Source organism: Agelaius tricolor, unplaced genomic scaffold, assembly GCF_023055355.1.
Source record: "Agelaius tricolor isolate 1412-34295 unplaced genomic scaffold, bAgeTri1.0.p SCAF_1, whole genome shotgun sequence".
Classification (NCBI taxonomy): domain Eukaryota; kingdom Metazoa; phylum Chordata; class Aves; order Passeriformes; family Icteridae; genus Agelaius; species Agelaius tricolor.
In genome coordinates, this window is record NW_027269261.1 from 66,016,581 (window position 1) to 66,038,052 (window position 21,472).

A 21,472-nucleotide genomic window follows, 5' to 3' on the forward strand; every position below is an offset into this window, starting at 1 on the left:
AAGGTATTAATTTCTAGACCAGGAGTTTGGATGTTGTTTGAATTACTATTTTCTTTGCCTTTCCTGTGCAAGGACTGTCTTATGAATATGCTTGTAGCTAGCTGCACCTAACATTGACTTTTGTAAACTTGCTCTCTGTGCAGAAGCCTCAAATTAGTTTGGAGAACTATTAAACTGCTTTACTTTCTTGTCATAATTGAACACTTTGAGTTACCAGTTCTGTTTTCCCAGAGAGGACAGCCCTAATGCACATTCTTCCCTCCAGTGTATGAATATTAATAAATATCTAAGTTTCACTTTCAGCTAGTTCCTTGCTGTATATAAAAAGCAGTCTGAATTGCATTTAATTGCTGGTTCTGGGATTGTAGTCCACACGGCCAAAAGACACACCTGAGATTGGGTAAACCCTAAATCCTAAAAGCTGGGGTCCCTCTTTTGGAGAAAACAGCTGGTATGTCACCAGCCTTTAGTTAGATTCTGTGTACACTGACACCTTGTGCCCTTTACCCATCTGGTACTGGTTTAGGACACAAGCTATTTAAGCATTGAATTAGAATTCTGTATCCCAAAATGTATCATACTAGTTTTACTTGGTTTTCTGTACAAGTATTTATTTGTACCAGGACAGCATATTAGGTCATTAACATTCTCCTTGTGCCAAAATTCTCTTTCTTCCCTGGTATACCTTGGGCATCACCTGCTCTGAGATCCACTATGATACTTTGTGTCCCTGCAGTATCATGTGCCTGCTGCAGTCCATTAACCCCTACCGACATGACTGGAATTGGCTTGTAGAATTTCAGAATAGAGTGACCTAACTCCTGCAGCTTAATTTGCTGTTGGGCCTCTGCTTTTTCAATCAGGTTCCTGCCTTCCCCTCCACTTTCTAAACAAAGTCTGTGCTGTTTTACCTGATTCAGAAAGTACAACCCAGGAGAAAACCCTGCTTTCTTGCTGAAGGTTTGGAAGACCTTCATCTTTCTATCTCACCCACAAGCTCAAGTTGCCCGCTTGCTGCAAACAGCCCTTAGAAGTGACAGATAATTTGTTCTCTGTTTTGAAAAAAACAGAACTTTACCTCCACTCAGTAAGTAAGTTTCTGAGCTTACTTATTTATTAAGTTGCCTTTCTTTCAAACACTTAGCAGAAGTTTTCCGTTGCAAATTCTCTACAAGTTTAGGACTTATATGAGGAACCGGGGTTTGTTCCTCCCACATCTCTTTAATGATAGTTGGCAGGCAGACCGGCCCACACACAACAACTCCATGGTAAGAATTTATTTGACCACTGTAGGACTTTGTGATCTGTAAATGAAAGATGGGGGAACCATCTGTCCCACTGTTTCCTTCTGTCTACACTGGTTTTTTACAGGCCCGGTTCATTCTCCCTGACTTGTGTCTTGTCGGAGAATCACAGGGAGTCACTCAGCTACCTTTTATTTTTAGAAATTGATACACAGTTTTCCATAAAGATAGAGACTTAGAGAGGCTTAGCAAGATCTCTCTGGGAGTTCTCACCTTACTACTGAGTTAAATAAACTGTTTTGCAGGCCCCAGAGGCACAGTGCTGCTTATGTTTATTTGGATGAGATAATCGCTAGTAAGAAAACATTTCATTTGCCTCTGGAGCTTGAGATTTGCAGTGATCGAATGGTGTGCAACAGGAACCAACACATGCAGCAGCTGGCAGCTCTGGAGCTCATGGACATCCAGGACTCAGAGTCATTCTGCTGCTTGCTAGTGCATATTTAACGGTTCACACTTCAGAAAATTTTGTTTGGTGTTGCATCCCTCCACAGATTGATTGCTTAAAGAATTTTGTGAACTGTTTTTAAAACAGCTTGCCTAAAAATCTGGGAGACTATCAGCTGTTTCTCCAGCTCTCCAGTTCTGTATAACATGCCTTTCTGAGCTGTGTGACATGCACCCTTATGGCCTCTCCTCTACAACCTCTGCAGAGCCTTGCAAGTACTTCCTTTTGCTGGTATTTTGTCATGTGTAACACCGTCCATTCATGCCAACAGCAGTTTGCTACTGATTTCCTTTCTTTTCATTGAAGGGAACTGACTTGAGGGAAACCACCCCATTTCTTCTTTCATGGTAAGCTTTCCCCTGCTAGGCAGGCTTCAGGTGCTAACAGCTGTCTCTCTTCTGATCCATTAGAAACCAATCCAAAGCCACTGACATGAGCCATCCAGCTGTGGTTATAAATAGATTACATGGTGTCAGTATCCTGAGGTATGCAAGACTCTGAAACTGGAGATACTTTTCCCTCTGTGTAGATCTCCAACTGTTCCTGTGCCTTCCCTAGTTGACATAAGCCAAAGTAGTGCCAGGAAACCATTTTCCACCATGGATTCATACCCTGTCCCTGATAAAGTTATTAATACAGATGCAGTATTAATTAGGTTGTCACTTTCTCTGATCATCACTTCTACCACAGGATTGTTTTCCTGAATACTTATAATTGTACATGAACTTGATCAGTATGTAACCTGAAAATATTTTCTTGAGGGTGGCTTCACTGGCTGTTCCTTCAACATCTGGGCCTCAAGTTGGAAAGCCTTTAGCTCTATAGGAAGTCTACTAAACTTGTTGAAGAAATGAAATTTGAAGCTGTGATCAAATATTGTCATACATGCCCCATCTGTAACGATGTCCCACTTCTTTAGTTCCCTTAATTTCTTCTCAATAATGCTGTTCCAAAATGGCTTTGTCCTGGGAGAGCTTACCTTGTCTACCTGCATGACAGAGATTATTTAGCCCAAGAGATACCAATCTTCAAAAATTTTGCTTTTTTCAAACAGCTATATATCTGAAGGCCCCTAGTTAGTTTGGATGGGAAATACTGCAGGAACAATATCTTGTCATGTTGGTTGAAGGTTTCAGGTCTTACACACTTCTAACACCTCCAGGCCAGCCTTCATCAGACTTTTTCATCCTGCTGTTGAAATGGCAGGCATTTCAAGCAGTTGATTTTTGGATGAATAACAGATATCTTCAGCATTTCCTTTACCATACTGTGAAGCCCGTCCTTCTTTCCAGTTTGTTTCTGCCCCACCCTCCTAGTGAGAAAGGACAAACTGGAAGGATACCTTTATTTTGAAAGGATGGCCTCCTTATCTCATGGGGCCAAGGGAGTTTTGGAGGGAGACCACAGAACTCTGTAAACAAGGTTTCTGCCAGTTCAGTTCATCCAGTTTTTAACACCTTAACACTGCTGGTAACATGCAGCTGTTGTTGCTTTCATCTGGTGTAGCACACACACCTCTTTCCTCTGACTTTCTCTTGTCTGCAGTCATACCCCTTAGGCCATGGACAGTGAGTACCCAGCCATGCCTCCAAAACTGCATTACCTAAAGCTGGAAATGTTTAAATATATCCTCCCTCCATCTCCCCCTGCAACGACCCCCTAAGTTCCATGTAGAAGCCTTGGGTTTGCCTTTAAGAAAGGCCTCCTAGTGCCTCCAGCTGGCTCTTCCTTATATCATTTTTGCCCAGACCAAAAATTAAGGAAAAAGCTCTCCATCCATCTTCTCCAGCACTGGTCTCATATCACACACTACAAGACCAACTTTTAAGCAGAACCATAACTGGAAACAGAAATGGGAGTGCCTAGGAAGAAGAGTTCCACACAAACTGCCAGGCCTTACATGTAGTTGTCAGTTTTGCTGCATCTTCCTTGCTGGCACTTAGCAGAGCCCCCCAGCCAGCAACCACAGCAACAATTAACCCATCATCTCCTGACCAAACTTCTGTGGCTCTCAAAGAAAATTAGATCATCTGTACTCTTGCAGATGGATAAGGAGTAGGGTAGTTAGGTACATGAAGGATCTGCAGCTGTCCAGACAGAAGCCAGAAGATTTAACTTTGCCCTTTTCTGTCCCTGATAAATGAGGATTTGCCAGGAGTATACATGCATAGCACGTTCAGGGCTTTTCCCTTTTCCTTCCTACCAACATTTTCAGATGTCAGTGGACAATCAATCTAGCTACAAGTGGCTACCTTTCAATCTGAGCTGACTTCCAGAAAAGCACCAGCTGAGGCACTGCAAAGAAAATAATGGACTGTCAGACCACCAGATTTGTGACTTTGTCACTCCCATCTCAAGAATACAGTGTCTGGTAAGCCATAAACTGTGGTTATTGTAGTAAAGCTCCAGGTTGCTTCATTGTTGAAGATTGGTAGGTAGGGTTGGCTTTTTCAGTGGAGCTTTGTAAAGCTACTGGAAAGATGAAATTTCACTAGTCTCCATTTTGATGGAGTTGGAACCATTTTGCCTCCTTCAAATTGAAGTGTCATAGTAATTCAGATTGAAGGTGATGCCTGAATAAATCAGTGACTATAAGCTGAGGGAGAACTTTTTTCCAAGCTACACATGAAAACCACACACATTTTTCATCCATGTTACCTTGTCTGATCTGCTTACTTCTTTGTACATTAATAACAAATGACAGTCTTGTAATGGTCTGCCTGCCTGAGATGAAAACACAGTGAGATACATCACCAGTCCTGTCAGCAGAATCTGTAGCATTGCTTTGCATCTTGGTGGCCTCTTCAAGTAAAAGTTTGTGGCAAAGTGAAAACATCTTCAACCTTGAAATTGTAATGCTGTGATGTCAGCACTGGTTGGCTGTGCACAGACCTGCAGTTTTAAAATGTTCAGAGATCAGGGACAAGTCTTTACAGATGCCCTACATGCATTCTATCTTTTAATACCAGTAAGTTTGTGCTGTGATATTGCCTGAAGTCTCTGGGGGACTGGAAGTTGGTTCCTCAAATTCTTTGTCTCTGGAACGTGATTTTGTCAGGAAATACGATACTCAGAAGGCAGGGTGTATGGATTGCTAAGATCTGCCAAAGTTGCGAAGACCTGAGGGACCCAGCCTCTCAAAAAACCACAGAAATGCCATTTATCTTGCAAAGTTCATGAGGTAGGGTTGTTTGTCACCAATTTTCACCAAGCACAGCATTATTTTTCCTGCTGTTGGTGGGTCAGTGCTATCCAAGCCACATGAGTGTATGAGGTAAGGTGGTGCCAAACTTTACTGCAGCATCCTACCACAGTGAAGCCTGAAGTTTATAGCACCCAAGTTCTCATGCACAGATGACTTCTTAAACTTTTTGGACTGACAACAGAGCTTCACTTTTCCATTCCTCTAAATTAATTGGTTTGCTGGGTGACATAATTTTGCTGCCTAAATTTTGTAGTTGGTTTTGCAGTAGCAGCAATAATGGGTTGCTTCCCTTGCTTTGTGGCATATGCTTCTAAAAAGCCTTCATGCTACCAGTGGGATGGGTTCTGGTTACAGCCTGTGCTTGGATCATGTTTTCATTTGAATACTCAATAAAGGCAAGGGTTTGAGATACTACTACAGTAGCCGTAATTTGAGGCAGACTTCACAAGCCTGTCAATCCTTCAGCAGATAACCAAGTTATTTACATGTTTACATTTATGAGCTATCCTAAATAGACTTACAAATAGAACATAAAGTGCATGAAAAATCTCAAAATGTCACTGCAGGCCTAAAAGTTGCAATATAATTGAAAATCAAAGATAAGGTTCACAGAATTTCAGCCCTCAAGTAAAGTAACTGCTAGTTCAGGGAACCAGTTTTTTGTGTTAAGTCCTGCCAATGAGTGTTAATATTTTTAGATTTCTGGTTATCACTTTAAACACTTAGAGAGAGATTGTTAAGAGCACATATTAGAACTAGGCCTCCAAAGATGAATGGATTTCATTAATTCATTCATCCACCCTAGATGTGTACTGCTGAGTTTCCATACACAAAAAACATTCAGATCAGGCCATTCCTTTCCAGTTTCAAAACCACACATTTGAAATGCAGACAATTTCACTAATGATGTGGGAAGACAGAAGCACTGTCTTCATCCCATTAGAGAATGCAGAAAGAGAACAGCAAGCATTCTGTATTTATTCAGAGCTACACTGTTAATCATCATGAAATGTGCCTTTTTTTGAAGGGCCCAGAACCTACAAAGGTTCATAATTTGGGCAGTGACTAGTAAATAGAACTATATTCCTGTAATCTGGCATGACAGATTACAATTTAAATGCACATACAGGCACAGTAAATATAAATAAGGCTAATGAGGATTGGAAGGAATAAGTAAATTCTTAAGTGTCATAATAATGGTTTAAGTCTTGACAGGTTACTGCTTAGTTCCTTTTATCTTCAAGGATGCTTCCGGTAATAAGGATGTCTCACTGCAAAAGCTTCAAGGCAAGTAATGTATTCTTGAGTGTCTCATGCCTGCCACAACAGGGTTTATACCAGTAAATAGGATTGCCTTAAAGGCTAGAGAGAAAACAGAGAAGTTTAAAATTCCAGGTGTTTTCAAAAAAATGGAAGAAAACACCCAAACTTCTTACTACTACTGAAAAAAGCTACAATAAAGCATGCCTGAAAACAAACATACTAACCAGTAGTGATCCATAATAATCTTACAGAAGAGCATATTTGGGATATTCACACTATTGCTTTTGAGGCTTAGAATCTCCCAGTAATTGCTTGCATCCTTCCAACCACTTGCATATGCTATTAGGGTAGCATACCTTCCTGAAAAAAGGCTCTGTCCTAGGTACCCACCCCAATTCACACGAAACACTGTCCTGAACAAAACCACAGTTTGACTAAACAGCAGCAGCAAGAGATTTAAAAAAAAAATCCTAAAATCCAAGACAGCAGATGGTAAATCTCAAATTGCAGGCTTTAAGTAACAAGTATGTGCCTTGAAAGGAAAAGAAGCTTGCACCTAAAATTATACTGTGCTGTCTGCTTTCAGAGCAAAAGGACATTTTTGGACTTTGTTATTAAGAGATACTTTCTTTCTCTGCACTTCATCTAATGACAATTTTGTTCTTAAGATGCTATTAAAGGGCACTTTATATTTGGCAATCTGGATAGCAGAGATGAGGACATGGCACTATTCCTTCATTTTGCCTAAATTTTTAACTTTTAAACTTTTTTTAGCTTTTAATAGTGCTTACAAAGTAAGGGGGGAGGGGAGAGAATACATATACTTTAATCAGGTTTGGTTTAGACCACATAGAATAACACATTAGAAAAAAAAGGCAATTACTTAAAAATAGTTGTATTTATATTTCACAATCTGCTCAAATACTGTTTGTTTGTTGGGTTTTTTCTGGGTTTTTTTTTTATAAACTTTCTACAGGATGTTTTAAAACAAGTTCTTCACATTGCTTCAACTATGTACTTATGGAATTTGAGGGAAATAGTTCTGGTTGTTTTTACAGTTTAACACATATACAGTACCAAAAGGATGGTGGTTAGTCACATGCAGTCCATATGAGATTCTAACATAACATTTAGTGAATTTTCTGATGTTGACCACCCCTTTGATGCTGAAGGTAATGCATCTGTGGAAAGCAAGGACTGTAGATTTGGGTTACTGCTCTCTGCATCTTCCAGTTTTTCAGTGTTGTCCTCCCAATTAATGTGGAATCTTGTGACTCTGGGATTAGATGCCAAAATATTCCTTTGAAGCTGGGAAAGAAGAAAATATATGGATTGTAATGCGTACATCTAAAACTGGAGTTCATATGCATATAGATTTTTTCCTTTTAGTCTCTATAGCCTTGTTTGCTTAACAGTTTGTTTAAAAAGGGAATTCACATCAATGTGAATCTATAGCTACTACCTATGGATCAGAAATATGCTTACAGTACATCACTTATTATTTTCCCTAATATTCTCCTCAGCAAAATAACCACTTTCTCAAGAGTGTTTTAACTGTTCTGCAAGGTCAAGGCTGTGAAAGAGATCCACAAGTAAAGTGCAAGTGTTTATTATTTTATCCAGCTTCTAGTAAAGCAAATAACTTCTACCCCCACAAGGATTTTGCAAACCACAGTACTTCATCAAATTTTGCATCAACATTATGGTATTTGCAATACCTATCAATTCCATCAACTTCTCATCTTCATTTAAAAGTACAACGTTATCTTTAAACTAGCACACTTCAGACTGATTTCACTAAGAGGATTTATTGACTAAAGTTTTAAAATAAAAACATTTATATTTCGAAAATACTAATACTGTGGCAGTGGACATGATTAGTCATCTATCTTATTCTCATGGCTGGCCTTCATTTTCTTTTGAAAACATGTGGCATTTGTTTATGTATCCAGCAAAAAAAAAAAAAAAAAAAAAAAAAAAAAAGGCAAAAAAAAAAAAGCTGATTTTCTCCTTATTTTGAAAAGGGGTGAAAGAGTATATATTCTTACCTGGAGGATGGCAACTTAGAGCCAGTGGACAGTCACTATGGTATTTCAGAGTGATCACAGGAAAGGTTTGCTTTGTCCATTTTATTCTCCAAGAAAGTATACTCTCATTAAGTATTTCCTGACCCTTTACACTAACTAAAAAGACTATTTATTTTTTAGAAGCTGGTTAGAGCTTATTGCCCAATAGTTAATCAATCACTTCAATAACCTTCTACTTGTGCACTTCCATTTTTTCCCCAAGTCACATTAAGGACTCTATACAAACATATGATAGCTTTTGCTGTTCTCTTCCATAGCAGCAAAGCTAGATTTTATATAAATGGAGAATGAAGAGAAGTAGTTCTAGGCATTCTAAATTCAAGTGTTTATAGGGAGTCACCATTTTGGCTCTGGCAACCAACATAACAAATAAGTTATGTTTTAAGTGAAAGAAATAAAGAAGAAAGGAACATATGCAAAGTTTAAAGAATCCTCAAACTTTACTATAATTTTCAGTAATTTTTTTTAGTACCTGATCACTGAAAATAAAGTTAAGCATAGAAAAACATACTATTTCATCTTTTAATTCTAGTCCTGGTTTAATTATTACCATGAAGAATATATGTTTTTATAACTTTATCTGTATATTTCCTTTGTCAAATTAGACATTTATCAGATAATGATCTAACCAGGCTCCCATGTTCTCTCATTTTGCACCTAATTTGTTCCTCAGTTTGTTTGGTAAAGTTTTGCAGAAACTGTAGCTCTGACCCTAGAACAGCTGAGTAACAACTGTAGTAAATAAATATCTACAGCTTAGTTCCAGGTTGATGGGCTTAGGAAAAACATTATGATGGTTGATGGCCTTAGAAAAACATGTTTTTCTGAAGAACACGGCCATTTTATAAACAGTGGTGCAGGTGGGAATAAATCCAATAGTTTATTTCACAGTCAGTGTGAAAGTACAGCCAAGTCTTCAGGATGCTGGAAATTTTTGATGGTCTCTCAGTATTCACTAAATTTATGACAACTACATGGCACTTGCAGTCTGTCCCCCCAAGTATTTTCCATTATTTGATGCCTCATTCCATGCACTTAATGAAACCACTTGGGGCTTGGGTTTGTTTCTTAAACACCTTTTTCTACAAGCATACCTCTGACACATGACTAAAACAAAACATGCCTTACCTTAGAAAAATCTGGCTTTACTGGTGGATTCTCTCTCAGTTCTGTTTCAGTGTATTCATTGTTTACATAGTAGCCGACTCTAATAAATTCTTGACCTCGGTAAGTGCATGTAATTAGCACAACTGTTACACCTACTGCATCTGCATCTGGAATAAGCCCTGGGTTAGGTGCATCAGCCTAAATGTGAAAGGGAAAGATAAATTAAAATTGATAGCACATGCCTACCTAGCAGGGGACTCTCAAGTAGTGTGTTTCAGCAGCTAAGTAGTGACTATATTTAAAATTGTTCAAGTTAACCAGAAAATATACTGCTTTCACAACATCAACTCTAGATTTAGAACACCATCCTCCAACGACAGAATTGGAATACAGTAAAATTGTTTGCTGACATTTCTCATGGGCAAATGGCCAGGTTTGATCCAAAACTCCTTTTAAATATATGATCAGCTGAACCATTGTTCACACAGGGGTATCAACATCACTCCAGTTCTACAGTGCCACAGTTCTCCAGCCCATCTTGATAATTTAGTAGAGCAAGATTATTTTCTCATACACCCTCAAGGTTGAATTGGTCTGTATGTGTACTCTTAAGAAGACTATATCCTTAAAACTAGACTGCAAATTATAGTTCAGCAAGAAAAGGGATGGGCTATGGTAAGGTTTGAGCTGTTCCACAGATTTCTAGGAAAGGAATTAAGAACTTTCTCTGGCTTCATTCCTAATACCCATATTCATTAAAATTTATGCCGTTAACTGCATCATCTCTCCAAGACACCTGAACATTTTCTACCAGTAGGCAAACCTAATTAATATGCAACTGATACAATCTTCCTCAGTGTCCTTACTTACCATGGCTCTGCAGTTACTTATCAATAAAATTTGCCTCATAAAATGTGGCTCACATCAGTCCCTTAAAATGCCTCCTAACTACCACATCTATTGATAAAATGTGATGCCCGATGCTGCTGCAGGATTTAAAGTAACAGCAACACAAGTATAGTAAAACAGCTTCATATTTACAATTCCACATGAAGATCTGAAGTCAACAGTGAACACCCATGTTGTGAGAACAAGCTGGTATTAGTAATGTGTGTTCAGATGGTTTGGGTGTAACAAACCTTGCCTAATGACAGAGGATGAATGGAATGAATGCCTGTTGTCCCTCTCATTCCTACTTTTCTATAGTATTTATATGCTTCAGCATGGTGAAATTTGGGAGCTGCTGCTCATGCAGCATTGGCACCTACTCTTTGCCACTTGAATTTTAAGCCTTCAAACCAGTCTGGCTTTTTGTGAGAAGCTGTAGGCACTTCACACAAAAATTAGATGAGTCAGACCTCTCGGGTAGAAATACACCCAAGGGATGAGAAGAAACCAGGGAATCAGGTAGAACTCCTCTTCCTCCAGCCCTGAAGGAAATAGAAAATGACTGAATGGCTTTACAACTAGCATAGGGGAATGGAAAAGATGGCCAAGAAACAGAAAAAATGCAGAAGCTTGAGGAAATCACAAGAACTGCCAATACAGTTTACATCATTACTTTAACTCAGTAGTCTTGTTCTAACAGTGCCCAGAACTATCTGATCACTTTAAATTTCACAGTAATGGGCAACAGAAGAACCACATTCTGTTTAACTTCCCATTAAACTCAACTCCCATTCTAATGTAAGATCTTAGTCTTCCAGGTTCCCACTGTCACTTTCTGTCTTGTAATATCCTGTGACACAGTTCTGAACCCAAGGAAATACTCTGTTCTAATTCTACTTATCTCTCAAGCATTGTTTTGCTGCATGAAAAAGACACTGAAGACTGATTAAAACAGTTTTTTCAGATTTTTAGCTCCCTGGTTTTGTCTAACTCCTTAATTACTCAGGAACCAAACATCATACACAGATGGCAGAAAAAAAACAAGAGCTTGGTATGACCAAATGATAAATAAGCAGATTACCTGCAAACAGATATTTTGTTGGACAGAGGCAGTAGATTAATTTTTGCATAAAAGTCACTGTCTTAATATGCCATAATTATGCTATAAATTACTCAAGAATTCGATGAAATCAGCCCACATGTTGCCTTGAATTATCTTGATTTTCCACATGATATTTATTCTCATAGCTATTCCTGCAGAGTAGGTAGCAAAGGTTATATGTGCACTTAAGGATAGTAAATTATTTATGTGCTTATATGCTCAAAAAGAAGTTTCTGTGATTTTATTACAAATTCCCAAGAGAATCGAGAAGGAATCAGGTTCCACTATGTATATCTTGAGATTTAAAAACAAATAGGCCAAGCTGTGGGCCTTTACTATTGAAACCTTTTTAAAGGTAATGTTTTGGGGGTTTAAACAAAAAGCTGTTTTTCTAAGTCTGAAAAGCACATTAATTGTCCATCTTTCTGTAAAGCTGAATTCCCAACCTGTTTCACATATTTTTTCATCCAAGGTATTTTTGTCATCCTTGGTAATCTATCTGTGTGGTACTCCATTTTAGTTGCTATTTCAGCCATTTTCCTATCTAGAAAAATCTACAACAGATTATCTGAAAATTTTATACTCCTCTGCAAAGGTCCTTTCCTTATGCTATTCCCCATGAACATAATCTCTTTTCTTTGTGTCACATGCCTCCTGCAGTTCTGTGCTTTGCCCTATTCTTGCCTTCCCTTGCTTGTTTTCTCCGTATCCCAGGCTGCTTCAGCTTGGTGAATAAAATTGCTTCAGTCATCAGCAAAGGCTTCTTGCAGCACTTTGGGTTTTGGTGGTTTCCTGTGTACACATGTGCTGAGTCCTACCCTCACCTGAAATCCAGAGCCTTTGAAGTGTAATATACGCAGACCCAACCATGCTTCCGTAAGAAATAAAAAGTATATTTTAACAGATGGAATCTCTTACAGGACCTACTCCAATCTAAGCAAAAATCTCTACACATCTCCTCCTAATTTAGCTGTAGTGTCATTTATAACCACAATACAATTACTGAGTCCATTCTACAGAAACTGCAAGACCAGTAAATTTAATTTGAGACCTGCCTAATCATACAGCCAAAACGTGCCTTTTTTAGGCCCCTGCTTCTTGCTCCTTTCCCATCACCATCAACAAGGAATCTTTGGACCTTTGATTGAGAACAGTGCATCTTCAAATTAGAAATGTAAATGCCAGCTGATTTTCCACCATACAAACACAAGGTAGCCCCTCTGAGAGCAATAGAGGATCACCTATTACTGACCAATTAATGCCATAAGCTATAATGGCTTGATAATGGAAAAACTGTTAATAAATGATGCATTTGTTACACATCTGCTTTATCTGTAGTGTGAAAAAATTAGGCCTGGCTCCAAAACCAAACAGAAATGTTTCAACACTGATTTGGGTGTATGTGGTTAATAAATGCTGCAACAACCAGTCTAATCCTATCCTTAAGCCTGTTCTTTAAGGAAAAAAAAACCAAAACAAAAAGGCCCAGAATCAACAACAAACAAGCACCCACAAAACGCCAAATAAACTACCCTTCCTGCAACTTACAGAATTAATCAGGATTGCCTCACAAATGTTGGTATTATTTTAAACCAGTTACAGCAACCATGAGAAATAAGGGAGTCAGCACTTCAGTGTTCTTTAATGCTCATACTTCAGCATGCATTTGCCATTAGTTAAGTGAATTTATAATATTTGGGGAAAAAAGCAGAGTTCTTATACAATAAGATTTACTCAGTTTCTGTCTGATTTTTTTATCCCATGGATTTTGCTCTCAGTTTACAAAAAAAAAAAAAAAATCTAGTACTTCATAGAGAAAATGAGTTTTAATAAAAATTATAGTTTTGAATAAATAGACTAACAAAAACACCCCACCACCACAACAGAAGTTATCCCAAACAAAAGAAAGCTTCTGTAAGAATTCAGGCAAGTCTACTTCAAGTTTTCCCCCCTGCTTCTCACTGAGTTAAAATAGAAACAAGTCATCTTAGTGTTGCTCTTTCCCTGTTTTCTTTTCCTTCATTATTCCTTATTAACTTTTGGCATTAACAGCAGTATTTTATAGACTGTCACATGTTCTAGACTTATTTTTGCAGTCTTGACCTACACACTTGTGTACCTCCCATTTACCAGTGAATTTCTATCTTTATTTTAGAAATCACTGTATTTTGTTATGATTTAGCATGCTTAGCCAAACATCACAGCTGACCATGTGTTCTGCCAAACAGAAACAAATGTCTTGATTATTCCAGCTGAGTTTTTCAATTAGTTTGTTGGTCTGATCCTCTGAAGGTGTTGTGTACATTAACCTAGTGCTCCTGATTGTCTGAAACTGCTACCAGCAGCAGAAGAGGTGAGCCTGATGGGGCTGGTGTAAACCAGGCACCTGGCACTGCTGATTATGAACCAGACTGGTTAAAATTATCAGTAGCTATGGGAACTGTGCTTTTATCAGTTATTACTGATACCACAAATAAAAAATATAACCAAGCAATATCAGAGGCAAGAAGTACAAGCTCAGGAAGGTATATCATACCTGAGGGGCTCACTGCAATATTTTTTCACCATTATTTTTCAAGTGCCTCTTAGTTTGATACAGTTATCCCGTATCAAATTAGCACAACTTTTAGAAAGGGTTAAATCAAACTTACCTGAAATACAAACATGTGTCTGCCTGCAGGAACAGGTCCAACTAAAACAGAGTCTAACACCTGATCATACTCTTCACTTTCAGCTGAACCCACATAAATTATTTTCCATTCCAAATCTACATAAAAAAGAAGAAAAAAACAAACATTATTTGTCATTACAGTTAGGGGGTCTTCCACTCTTGCCCATCTACAATTTTGCATAGCCTAAAATTACTTCTTTGGCAACAAGCCTAAAATAACAGGGACCTGTCTTCATCAGAAAAATTTACTGATGCCTGACCCTCATGAAACAGATCATCCCACTTTCTCTCTCTAGTCAGATGTACCACAGGAATCCCTCTATTTTTACAGTGAGGTTAATTTTCAAAGTTCATACAGAGAGTAGGACCCTTTTACTAACTGGGAGCTGTGTTGAGCATCTTCTTAAAGTCTGTCAGAATTATGCAGCAGAGGGATGATACCTATAAATCATCACATCCTTGAATACTGACTAACCTCCCAAAACCAAAATTCCCACCTTGCACATACACACCTCACAGCTTAAATTACAGAGATCATGGAAAGTAGTTAATTGAGTAAGAAACCCCCTGGGCAAGCTCCAGGCACACTAATTGTATGCCCCCCTTTCTTCATATGTCACTTGTGTTACCTGGGAAGTACATAAAATTGTGACAGCATGACTAGACCATATTTTTAAAGACAGTGATGGTTGGATCTTATCTACATCCTGAAATTGAATTATAGACCAAAAAAAAAAAAATCAGTGTAGCATGTTGCTTCTTAAAGGCATGCACTAAACTAACATTTATTACAAATCAGTGTTTTCTAACTCAGCCTCTTCCCCACAGATGTTTTAAAGTTGAAACTGCAAATTAACCCAAATTAGCTCTTCCTGGGTCAGCTTTTCACCTTCCCTTTTTGATTCAAGAAACAGTATTATTCACACATATGAAACTAATCTTGCGAGACAGATTTTGGGGTTATTAAAACAAGAGGGGAAAAAAAGAGACCACCATTACAAAAAACTATAACTAACACTTCTTAATTAAGCTGTTGTTTCAGAACTGTACCTTAAAAACTTACATGGTGTATTTCTTTTTTTTCCTGATTGCCTTTGCAAAACACAAACCTGTAAAGCTATTACATTAACTTGATTAGTACACTTGGCAAATCCAAAGGTCTGCCTCATGGTTTCTGGATGCAGGAATGGAATTTAAGCATAGAAAAAAAAAAATAGCACTTGGAACAGAACGTGACTGCTTAAAGACTGCAACTCTCTTTCCTCATTAGTGAATTCTTCTCGCTTATTTTGTTTACCATTAGTGCAGGTTTTGCAGGTTTAACTATCATAACAAACAGGGCTTGGGAAGGGATTTTACTCATCTGTACCACACAGCAGTTTCCTAGGTACTGTATCAGAGGTTTTATTTACCTTTTAAGCATGAAGTACTAGCTGTTGTCAGTATTGCACGGTACTCATCCAGGATAATTAAGGAACTTTCTTGTCTGCATCTGAGGACAAATTACTACTTACAAGAAGTGAGGACTTTTAGGCTGAACTGCTTAAGACTACCACACCATCCTGTGCCATTATTCTAGGAGAACAAAATGTAATTTGTTCTAAACAACTCATAGTATTTAATACTAAGTGTAGACTTTTTAAAAGTAAATTTTAAATGTTATTTAAGTATGTTGATACAGAACAACCACTTTAGGAGGGCTGGAGTTCATGGATTTCATTTTAGGATCATTACTGCAGAGCACAGGCCAAAAACAGCAAAGTAAATAGATGTATTAGCATAGGAAAGCTGAGGCAGTGACTTTTTATCAAGTATACAATGGCTGTGTTTAATCTTATTTTTAAATGTGAAAGACAGCAGCACTCATCCCTAATTTATCCTATAGTCTTAACTTGCATGTTGGTGGGGGAAAGGAGCTGAGAATTCTGTATCGGACCATTTATAATTCTTCTCATCACAACTGTCCAGGATTAACTTTTACGTAAGTCCCGAGTGTGAGGAGCGCATCACCTACAGCTGTGTACAACTGGAAGGAAAAGCCTAACATTGCACAGAGTCCCTGTCAGGGGCACTGCCACCTGCCATAGCAGTTGCCACGGAGGGGGTCCGGTGCTGCCCCTCTAGTGGGCAGGCTGACCGGAGAGATCCAGCCAGCAGCGTGGCGGGGCATGGAGCACAGCTCCAGCCGCTGCGTCGGTCAGTTGCAAGAAGGCAGGAGACAGGCTGAGGAGGCCTAGAGAAACCCTGGCTCAGGCGAGACTTCCTCTGAAGTTCCCGCCACGGCGGCCGTCCCTCCCTCCCGCGCTGTCACCATCCCGCCGGCACGCACGAGTACGCGCTGCTGCAGAGGCAGGCGGGGTGAGGCGACTTAAGCCGCAGCGACAGCGAGCCTGCCATGGCACCTCAGCCAGGACAGCGCTCTTCTCCTCAGCCCTGCCCTCGCCCCTCCGCCCGCGGGGCTCTCTGGCGCGCAGGCGGCGCTGGGCTCCGCCGAGTGCCGCCCGGGCAGTGTCCTCTCCCGCTCACAGGCAGCCCGGCCGGGCGGCCTCCTCCTGCTCTCGGGGCAGCGGCCGCTCCCCGGCCCGCCGGCGGGCGCGAGCGCCCCGCACTCCCTCCCTCGCCCGGAGCCGTTCGAAACTCCCGCCCGCGGGGCGACGCGCGGCCTCTCGGGGCGCGTCCCGCGGCCGCCCGGGGGGCGGCGCTGCGGAGCGCGGCCGGGGCGAGGGCGGCTCGCGGCCCGCCCGACTCGGGGGGAAGGCGGGAGCGCGGCGGCGGCCCCGGCTCAGGACCGGGGTCCCCGTGGGGCGGCAAGGCCGGGGCCATCCCCCACCCGCTGGCGGCTGCCAGTAACTTTCGAGTGACTTCCAAAAATAGTGGCAGGCGGGCGGCCCCCTCCCCCGCGGCGGGGGCTCCCGCAGCCCGCACTCCCCTCCGAGCCCTGCCCCCGACCCCCGCGCACCTACCGCGGCTGCCTGCTGCCGGCATGCGGGGCCAGCCAGTCAGCCCGCCCCTGCCTCCCACCGTGAATTTTTTTTTTTTTTTTTTTTTTTTTTTTTTTTAGTATTAAAATGGAGCACGAGGCCATCGAAACGCATCCCCGCGGAGCGTTTTCCGCGCTCCGAGTACCGCCGGGGCTAAACACGCAGCATCCCGCGTGCCCGCGGGGATGCGCGGCCGCCGAGCCCGGTTCAACCCTCCTGTCTCCCGCTCGCTCCCCCCACGCACACACAAAGCTGGCAACATGGCTACCTCCACTCTAACAAGTTCCTCGCAACTTGAGGCAGCTCGCCGCCTTGCCGATGGCGGGGAGAGGCGGCGGGCCCGGCTCGGCGCCCAGAGCGGGCGGACACCGCCAACTTTCCCCGGCGCCGGGCTCGGCGGGAGCGGCACATCCCCTCGCCCGGCCGGCACATCCCCTCGGCTCGGCACGGCGATGCGGCCGAGGTGGAGAGACTGTGAAATTGTAGGCGCAGGCCTGTGCAAAGTTTAAGCCTTAAATGCTCCGAGCTCAGAGCCCCGGGTTGCAAAATCCGTATCGGGGAGAAAAATTCTACTCACCTTCAGACAGGTCCTCTATGCACTCGAATGTGATTTCGAACTGGAAAGGATTGTAGAAAGGAGAAGGATTATCCAACACCACTACATTGTTCACCTGAACCTTTGCCATATTTTGGAAAAAAACACAAACAATAGGCAGAGCGTGTTAACGCCGCGCACTAAAGTCCTCCGTGCCGGGCTCCCGCGCCGCACAAGCCCCCGCTCCGCTGCCCGAGCGAGGCTGCAGGGCGGCGACTTCCACAAACTTTTTTTTTTTTTTTTTCGCCCCCCCTTTTATTTACACCGGGAACGCTCCACACTGTTCGCCGCTTTCCCTATTTCGCTCAACTACAGCCCATTCTGCCCCTGCTCGCCGCCAGCGCCCGCCCGGATTGGCCGCTCGCCGGGCGAGGGCCCTCCCTCCGCGGGCACGGCGGGCACCGAGCGCCGGCCAGAGCGGCCTCCGCGCGCGCCCGCCCCGCGCCGCCCCCGCCGCAGCGCCCCCGCCCGGCGCGCGCCGGCAACGGCCGCCAGCAACCGCCAACGGGCCGGGGGGCGGGGCCGAGCAGGGGGCGGGGCCAGGGCGGGAGAGGGTCCGGGCGGGCTTGAGGGAGGCGCGGAACATCTGCTTCTCTGATTTCCAGGAAAAGGACTGAGAGCTTATCTCTTTTCCTCTTCGTTTTTTCTTTTTTTTTTTCTTTCTTCTGTGTGCATTAAAGTCCAAGCAAGGGGAAAATCAGGAGGAAAGATCTTATTATGCAACTAGTCAGCTCTCCATTCGTGACCGAGGGACTCTACCTTAATTTAAAAGCTGTTGCTTTGCAATGATTTTATTTAAAGAAAAAATTAAGTACTAAGATGCGACTTCATTTCAATTGCTGTCATATAGCTTATGGGACTGTGTTTATCCTGCCTACCACAATAACTTTTATTGAAATTTATAAGGTTTAGATTAATATATAGAAGATGCATCTTTTGTCAGTGTATTTTATTTAAAGTTGTGAGCCCTGTGAGCTGAAGAAGAAAGTAATTTCCTTTCAAAGTGTTCATCCTCTGCAAGTTGTAAACAATGTAAGACCACATCCAGCTTGGAAAGTGCCCTAAGCTGAAAGTTGAGGCTGGAAGAATAGTAGGGCAAAATATCATAACTGAATTGGAACCATGGGTAGAACAGGGACAAAATATAATCTTTTGTCCATTCACTTTAGGCAAAATGGTAAAGAAGCACTGTATCTCAATAGGACAGAAAACTGCTTGCAACTAGAGCTCATTTTAAAGTTTTATTTAACCTTATTTATTAAAGGGAAGATTCAGAAGTGTTTAAAAGAATCCTAAGTGTTTTTTTATATGCTAGGATTGTGCAGTATTGTATAAACAACAACTGCAACGCTGGCTGCTTGGGAGGAGTGAAAAACTACTAGGCCAGCACTCATGATGAAATTGTTGCCAACATCTTCCAGAACAAGCACTTTTGCTGTCAGAATGCACAAAACGAGTCTAATCAAGTAGGAAGGTGTATTAAGCTTTCAGCATCCCCTAAGAAAAATGTGAAAGAAAGCAGTGATTCACTTACAGGCTAAACCATCTTGCCTGCGGGGCTCCACCATGTGCAGAGGGGCACTTTCAGTTTTGGGCCCATTTCAGCCCTTTTTGGTTTTTGTCATGCTTTGTTTGGTGAGTTTTTATCTTCCTGTTTCTGTGCTGATTGTGCTGGGTGCTGGTGGCGTCCTGGGTGCCAGGAGCCCCCCCAGCTCAGGGCAGTGGGGCTGGGCAGTGGTGCCAGGCTTGTGAGCCCAAGCCTGCAGCCCACGGCAGTGACCTCTTGGCCGCTGGCAAGGGATATCCATGCTGGGATAGAGCACCTGGCTGCCTGGGATAGAGCCCCTGAGCACAGCGGCCTTTACTGCTGGGTGCCCCGGGGGGGGGGACAGGCTGTCTGCAGGGCCCTGGGGGCTGCTGCTGGAGAGGCCACCCCAGAGGGGCTGTGCAGGGAAGCAAGCATGCCTGTCAGGAAGCCATCCCCTTCCTCTATTTGTAGAAGTGTGCCCTGAAGCGCTACAAGACAGGACATCTGCCTGCACAGCAGCATTGCCAGTGCGAGGGCCCTGTGTGCAGTGCAGCAGGGGAGGCCATCTTGTGTGGCGGCAGGAGCCTGCAGCAGAGGCCATCTCATGGCTGCCATGCACAGGGGACAGCGCGGAGCAGAGTGACACTGCAGAGACAGTGACAGAGACACAGACACTGCAGAGCCACTGATGTCCCTCACGGCTCGGGGGGAGAGCAGAAAGTGCTCATGGCTCCAGGGGGGCAAGTTGCGTACCTCCACCACAGAATATTCCGAAGGAAATGCACAGTACCTCGTACTGCCTGGTACTCTGTGTTTCTGTAACTCTGCAGGGTGATTGATTGCCCACAGTGTTCGGCACACAGTCCAGGAAAACCAAAAAAGATTGGACATGGTGGAACAGATTCCTTATTAGAATTTGAAGTACATATTGTGTTGTCAGGAAGCATTTAATTCCAGTAACTTTTTGCTGGTCATTTGCAAACAAATAGGTAGTGTGGTGGGCTGCACAGTGATGACAAGATCTTTGTTGCCCTGAACCAAATGGTGATTCTGTGATTCTTGTGCAGGTTTTGCCATAGAATTCCAGGAGATTTTAGGCTGGTTGTAGCTTGTCAACTATTAGGATATTTTGAGCTGAACACTGGAATGGAAAAGAAAGGCTAAAGATAGAGAAGCGGCGAGGAAATAGGGAATAGAAGGATTGGAGGGAGCTGCACATACTTGCTAATGAGTGGCTGTTTCCACAGTTGTGCAGGGGTTTTGACTGGCTATCCACCCAGTGTTTTTTTATTTCTTAATTTTTTTTTTTTTTTTATTTCTTCCCCCATTTCATCCTTGGTCATCTTTGGGTTATCATTTTTTCTTAATGCTTAGAGGAAACCAAAAACTCATAAAGAAATTTAATTTCCTTAGTTTAAAGAAAGCATTTGACTCCACTTTCTGGGGCCATGAGCTAAATGACAACTGAATTTTTTTTTTTTCCAAGCTTGTTTCGCAGCTCCAAAATTTCTGTCCATTTTAGTAGCTGATGTGGAGGAGGACCTGAATGGGTCTGTTCCATAATTTTGCAATCTTTGCCCCAGTTTTCAGTATGATCTGCCAGATCTAGTCTTTGTATGCTAATCCCTTTTGTTCATTTAACAAAGTTCTAAAACAAGTCACAATCCAAGCATGGGAAACTTAGCAGAATCTGCTCCACAGCTCCAGGCTAACCCACCTCAGCACTGGTGGGATTTCTTTCTGGTAGCTGTAAAGTGAGTTAAATTACATGGTAGAAGTACATGATGGAGCTTTCCTGCTGGTTTGCCCTCTGTCCATGGCTCAAGCCACTGTGCTGGGTCCCTTTCTTTCACTCAAGTTTACTCCTGTATTTTAAGGAAGAGACTGACTGTAGTATTTGATTCTTCAGGTTTGACAGTGACTGCTGTGAAGGAATTTGGGGAGTGGAATTTGGAAGCTGGAGCACTGGTACTTGCAGATGGAGGCCTCTGTTGCATTGACGAGTTCAATAGTATCAAGGAACATGACAGAACCAGTATCCACGAGGCAATGGAGCAACAAACCATCAGTGTTGCAAAGGCAGGGTAAGTGGCATGTTAGCACACGTGAGAAAACAACATGAGATTTTTCTCTTGTACTTACATGTTGGAGGGATGCTGATTAAACATATCTGTTTTCTTCATTGTATGCAATAGTTTTGTTGTCAACAATATTCCTGAACTAGACAAGTCAGTATTTCATAGGACAGTGCACTAGACCAGAGGCTGCAAGCAATCAGAATAAATACATACCC

General features: G+C 42.2%; 2 protein-coding genes across 2 annotated transcripts in view; one reads left to right on the forward strand and one right to left on the reverse strand.

The window, feature by feature from the left end:
* Nucleotides 1–21,472, forward strand: part of MCM9 (minichromosome maintenance 9 homologous recombination repair factor) — a 47,963-nt gene that overhangs the window by 12,496 nt on the left and 13,995 nt on the right. Inside the window, exon 7 of the mRNA XM_071437941.1 lies at nucleotides 21,089–21,263. Within this exon, the coding sequence (XP_071294042.1) occupies nucleotides 21,089–21,263 (175 nt within the window). The remainder of the gene's footprint in view (nucleotides 1–21,088; nucleotides 21,264–21,472) is intronic.
* On the reverse strand, nucleotides 7,031–18,040 carry ASF1A (anti-silencing function 1A histone chaperone). Its single transcript, XM_071437954.1, has 4 exons — nucleotides 17,634–18,040; nucleotides 14,056–14,171; nucleotides 9,436–9,612; nucleotides 7,031–7,528 (listed from the first exon to the last, which is right to left on the reverse strand). The coding sequence occupies exons 1-4, from the start codon at nucleotides 17,740–17,742 to the stop codon at nucleotides 7,316–7,318; spliced, it is 615 nt and encodes a 204-aa protein (XP_071294055.1). The 5' UTR covers nucleotides 17,743–18,040; the 3' UTR covers nucleotides 7,031–7,315.